The sequence below is a fragment of the Papaver somniferum genome, chromosome 4, assembly GCF_003573695.1.
Source record: "Papaver somniferum cultivar HN1 chromosome 4, ASM357369v1, whole genome shotgun sequence".
Lineage (NCBI taxonomy): Eukaryota > Viridiplantae > Streptophyta > Magnoliopsida > Ranunculales > Papaveraceae > Papaver > Papaver somniferum.
This window is the reverse complement of record NC_039361.1, coordinates 156976544-156980974: the sequence shown is the minus strand read 5'-3', so window position 1 is coordinate 156980974 and position 4431 is coordinate 156976544. Positions and strand designations below refer to the sequence as shown.

Here is a 4431-nt window from a genome sequence, read left to right as displayed (position 1 = left end):
TGCTAGGTTAGCACATCATAAGACTTGGCCAAGGCTATCCTTTTATGCATCACTCCAAAAGTTGCATTTACTCCTAACTCAAATGGTATACATTTTCTAGCAACTAATCATCATTCCTCGTTAGTTTTTTATAGCCTGTACTATTGGTCCTGCTTTGCTATAAAAATTCAGCTAATGCAAATGGGATTTTGCAAAACTTGCTCCTGTTGTTTCTTGTGTGCACCTTGAATCGTCAAAATGCAGAAACTGCAACTTTCATTCAAGCTTGTCAACAATAAAGAAACAAGAATGTCTTGAGTTGGAATTCAAGTACATTTTTTGCTCCTCTCATGTCTCATTTTCACTCCTTCGAATAAAAATCTAAAATAAAGCACCCCTCCAAGTCTCAAACATGGGACAGATCAGCTAGAAGCATTAAAGATTTTACCGGATATCATCAACCATATTTGAGCGACACAGACAAAAACTGCAAAGTGAAAATATCACTTTTCCTAAAATGAAGGTAGAAATATTTTGTAATTTTGAGATTCTGCTGCTCAGTTGCAGTTCACTAGCAATAATACTAGTTCCTAGCAGTTGTAGGTTCGTGAGAGTTCATCCAAGCAAGAATACATTGTACAAGATCAGGGAAAAACACATTGAGCAAATGCAAAGCTCCGTAATAAGCTGGTTCCGTTATCGATCTATCTCCTCTGCATGCACCATTCACAGTCATCTTTGCACATATTTCTGCACTAATAACTGGTATGACGCCTAACAAGAATCTCTCGATCATACCCTGTGTGTTAAATGAGAAACTATAGTCATCAGCAGTAATTATAAGTAAGCAAATTAGTAGCTAATTTGTTAGTACTGCGTACATCTGATAGTTCTTTATCAACTTGCAGAGCCCCTTCCTTGCTTAAGCCCTTGCCTTGGGTCATCTCTGAATCGGTCACCCCTGGAGATACTACAGTTATTTTTACCCCATCAGGTTGCAATTCAACTCTGAGTGTATCGTAAAAGCTTATCAGCGCAGCTTTACTAGCCTGTAGTTTAACATAACAAGATCCTAGCTAATTAGTAAAAGAATAATCAGCTTGAAAACCACAACAACATATATTTATAAATTAGTTGGAACCAAGTCGGCGACGTTTTTACGGCGTATAAGCTAAGTCTTGGCCCTGGAAACCATCCAAGGACTGAAGCAATAACGATGATTCTGCCTTTGCTCTTTTTAAGATGTGGAATTGCAAAATGGGTTGTATAAGTTGACCCCCAAAAGTTAACATCCTACATCGACATACGAAATTGAACCAAGTTAGTGTTAATAAAAACTGAGTACAAATATATATTTCCTTCGTTTACGTAGAAGTATTACTATCAGTTTCTCATTTTAGATCTTTTTTTAAGGCTAAAATGAAAAACTGATAGTACTATTTTTGCTGAAATCGAGACAGTATATTTTTGCGGTTCAAACCTCTTGTACCCCTTTTCTGCTTAATAAAATCTTTTCCTTGTAGTTCAAAAAAAAAAATTATAAATTAAGTATTAGTGATTAGTATTACCATAATAGGTGCGAATTTGGGAATGTTTTTGGCTTCTTTAAATGGGCTCGTACTAGAGATTCCGGCATTATTCACTAGATGATCCACTGTGCACATAGCAGGTTGACTGATCATTAAGTTTATATGATAACTTAGAATATTAGTTCATCAAGTTTTTCAAAAATTGTGCTAATTAATAGGATAACTTACAACGTCCGAAGTAGTTTATAGCATCATGGATAAATCGTTCACAGTCCTCAACTTTAGTAACATCTGCGCACACCACTAGAACATCCGGGGAGCCAAATCCACGGGCCTTCTTTGCAACTTCGTCTAAAAGATTTTTTCTTCTTGCAACAATGACTAGGCGAGCTTGCCGTCTTGCATATTCATAGACAATTTGCTATAAGAAAGGGAAAAATAAGAAAAACTGCACTGAATGATCGAGGAGAAATTTGAAAAATAAAACTACAAAGCACTACTAGTATTTAATACCTCGCCTATGCCGGATGAAGCACCGGTAACTAAAACGACTTTCCCCCTCATGTCTTCCACAAAGAAAAGAGGTTTGATTAGGATTTGGTTGATCAACTTGAACAGGTAATAAGGAGGCGTGGCGATACAAAGAAAGATGAAAATGATGGGAGGAAGAAACAAGTTCAGGAGTTTGTGAATCACGAGTTTTTCCATGATGATGACTCTCCAACAGAAGCAATATGCACAGATAAGAAGGCGCCGGACGTTGATTACATAAAATCCTGCAAGTATGGGAAGAATTTGTCAGGAAATGATGAATTAGCTGCAGAGAGAGTAGATTTTGGACTAGATAGCAGCCATCATAGCCTTAATGGTACAGGGCACTCTGATAATAATGGCTACCTAATTCTTGGTATATATGTAGCTGGCCAATTACTACATGCATTCCTTCACTGGCCTGTCGAGCCGGTAAAACCAAATAATTACTTGCCAGAGTCGGTCAATTTGGAAAGAACAACAGAAAAGCAAAGTTCTGTAGTTGATATTCTAATGTGCAAGTGGCTTGCCGATGTCAACATCATATGGGTGGATAAGAATGTAAAGTCAGTCAGACCTGGAATTACTTCTTCAACAACTTTGGCATGCATTGTTACTTGCCATATATCAGTCATTTGGGAATGGATTGCTAGGAAAGTCCAGGCAAAAGAAGATATGGGCCTGACTTCCTTATGCAGTCTGGTTGAACATTTGGCGAGAAAACACAAGAATATAAATTTCTACCGGATAGTTGTGGCTATCTGCTCTTATTTGTGATTCGATTCCAGATATGAACTTGAAATAACTCCGATATCGCCCTAGTACATGTGAGGAAATTAAATTGTGCAAAATTACCAAAAATAAATAAACAATAGCAGTTGATGAGAAACAAAAGGGAAATGCTTATGTATGGTGCTAGAACATGTTCAAGTCTTACAAAATATCAGTAAGTCCTTCCCAATGATATATCGTTTCAAATTCAAGTGATGTATATTGTTGATACGTGAGAAATAATACCCTATAACGGGTTCGGGGTGCCCTTAAGAGAGTGATAAGCCTAGTATGAGACATGGGGACTTTAGGACTGATCCCAAGTCCAATGAGAAAAGATTGATGGGAAAAAAAGGATAAGGAAGGGATTAATGAATAACGAGGATGTTATGTTAAGAAATAGCATTAGAGGAACAAAAATGAAACAAAAAATGATGAGAAACAAAAATGAAATGTACATTTGTTTTTCTGACTGTTCTAGCGTCGGCTTGTTTAATGGCTATGATGCTCAATTGTATAGCGTCATTTGTTGTTCTGTATATGTATTGTAAAGCTTTACATGGAGAACTTGCTTTGGAGATTGTCGAGGAGTTTTCAGGGGACTATGTTAGCTTGCCATTTGATGAGGAGAAAGTCCCTTACGTTGTAACTGTCGTACAACAACCTTGATATACATGAGGTCAGTTTCTTGAATTTAAACAACATCTATTTACTTCTGTTTTTAGTATTGAGGACATAAAATGATGTTAGATACCTTGGCAATGTTGTACATTAATGCACTTGTTGGCATGTTGATAGCTTGAAATTCTCAGGGCTTCGGTTTATTAATTCTGATTAGTGGGTTAAAAATTGCGCAAAGCACTTCTATTTGACTTCATTGGTAATTGTTTTTGCACCAGTTTATTTGGAAATTGACTAGTCAATTGTTAATGGGTACCTTGTGTGTTCTAGAATGTAAATTGAGCAGCCCACGGAGGAGACTACTGGAATGAGTTGGTCACCCTTGAGGTGCAAACCTTGAATCATCGTGAGGAGTAGAGAGATAAATGTTAATCTTATTATTTTACTGAGTCTGTAGGTTGTCTCCTAGTACATGTGAGAAATTAAATTGTTCAAAATTACCAAAAATAAATAAACAATAGCACTTGATGAGAAACAAAAATGAAATGTTTATGCATGGTGCTGGAACATGTTCAAGTCTTACAACATATCAGTAAGTCCTTCCCAATGATATATCGGTTCAAATTCAAGCGATGTATATTGTTGATACATGAAAAATAATACCCCTTAACGGGTTCAGAGTGCCTCTAAGGGGGTGATAAGCCTAGTATGAGATATGGGGACTTTGGGACTGAGTCCAAGTCCAATGGGAAAAGACCCATGGAAAAGAAGGACAAGGAAGGGATTAATGAATAAGGAGGAGGTTATGTTAAGAAATAGCATTAGAGGTAATTAAGAAAGTTCCAGACATGTGTCATGATGTCATAAAAGAGTGGACTTTCCGGAAAGTCTACATAAGAAAGAACAAGGTACAATGGAAAGGCAACTCTCTCTTTCTGACTATTCCAAGAAAAGTGAGGTCATTTGGTGTGATTAGGACGGGTAGAACCAAAATCTAAAA

General features: G+C 36.9%; 1 protein-coding gene across 1 annotated transcript; it reads right to left on the bottom strand.

The window, feature by feature from the left end:
* Window positions 1-229: 229 nt before the first annotated feature.
* On the bottom strand, window positions 230-2348 carry LOC113274407 (11-beta-hydroxysteroid dehydrogenase 1B-like). Its single transcript, XM_026523804.1, has 6 exons — window positions 2022-2348; window positions 1737-1929; window positions 1548-1633; window positions 1141-1272; window positions 861-1028; window positions 230-778 (listed from the first exon to the last, which is right to left on the bottom strand). The coding sequence occupies exons 1-6, from the start codon at window positions 2214-2216 to the stop codon at window positions 563-565; spliced, it is 990 nt and encodes a 329-aa protein (XP_026379589.1). The 5' UTR covers window positions 2217-2348; the 3' UTR covers window positions 230-562.
* Between the last annotated feature and the right edge of the window lie 2083 nt (window positions 2349-4431).

Excerpts from the sequence above, each read along its gene's own strand:
- LOC113274407 (XM_026523804.1), bottom strand. The coding sequence starts at position 2,216 with ATGGAAAAACTCGTGATTCACAAACTCCTGAACTTGTTTCTTCCTCCC. Across the intron at positions 1,634-1,736 it reads TATAAACTACTTCGGACGTT|TGGATCATCTAGTGAATAAT; the intron begins GTAAGTTATCCT and ends CTATGTGCACAG. Across the intron at positions 779-860 it reads TTGATAAAGAACTATCAGAT|GGTATGATCGAGAGATTCTT; the intron begins GTACGCAGTACT and ends TTTAACACACAG.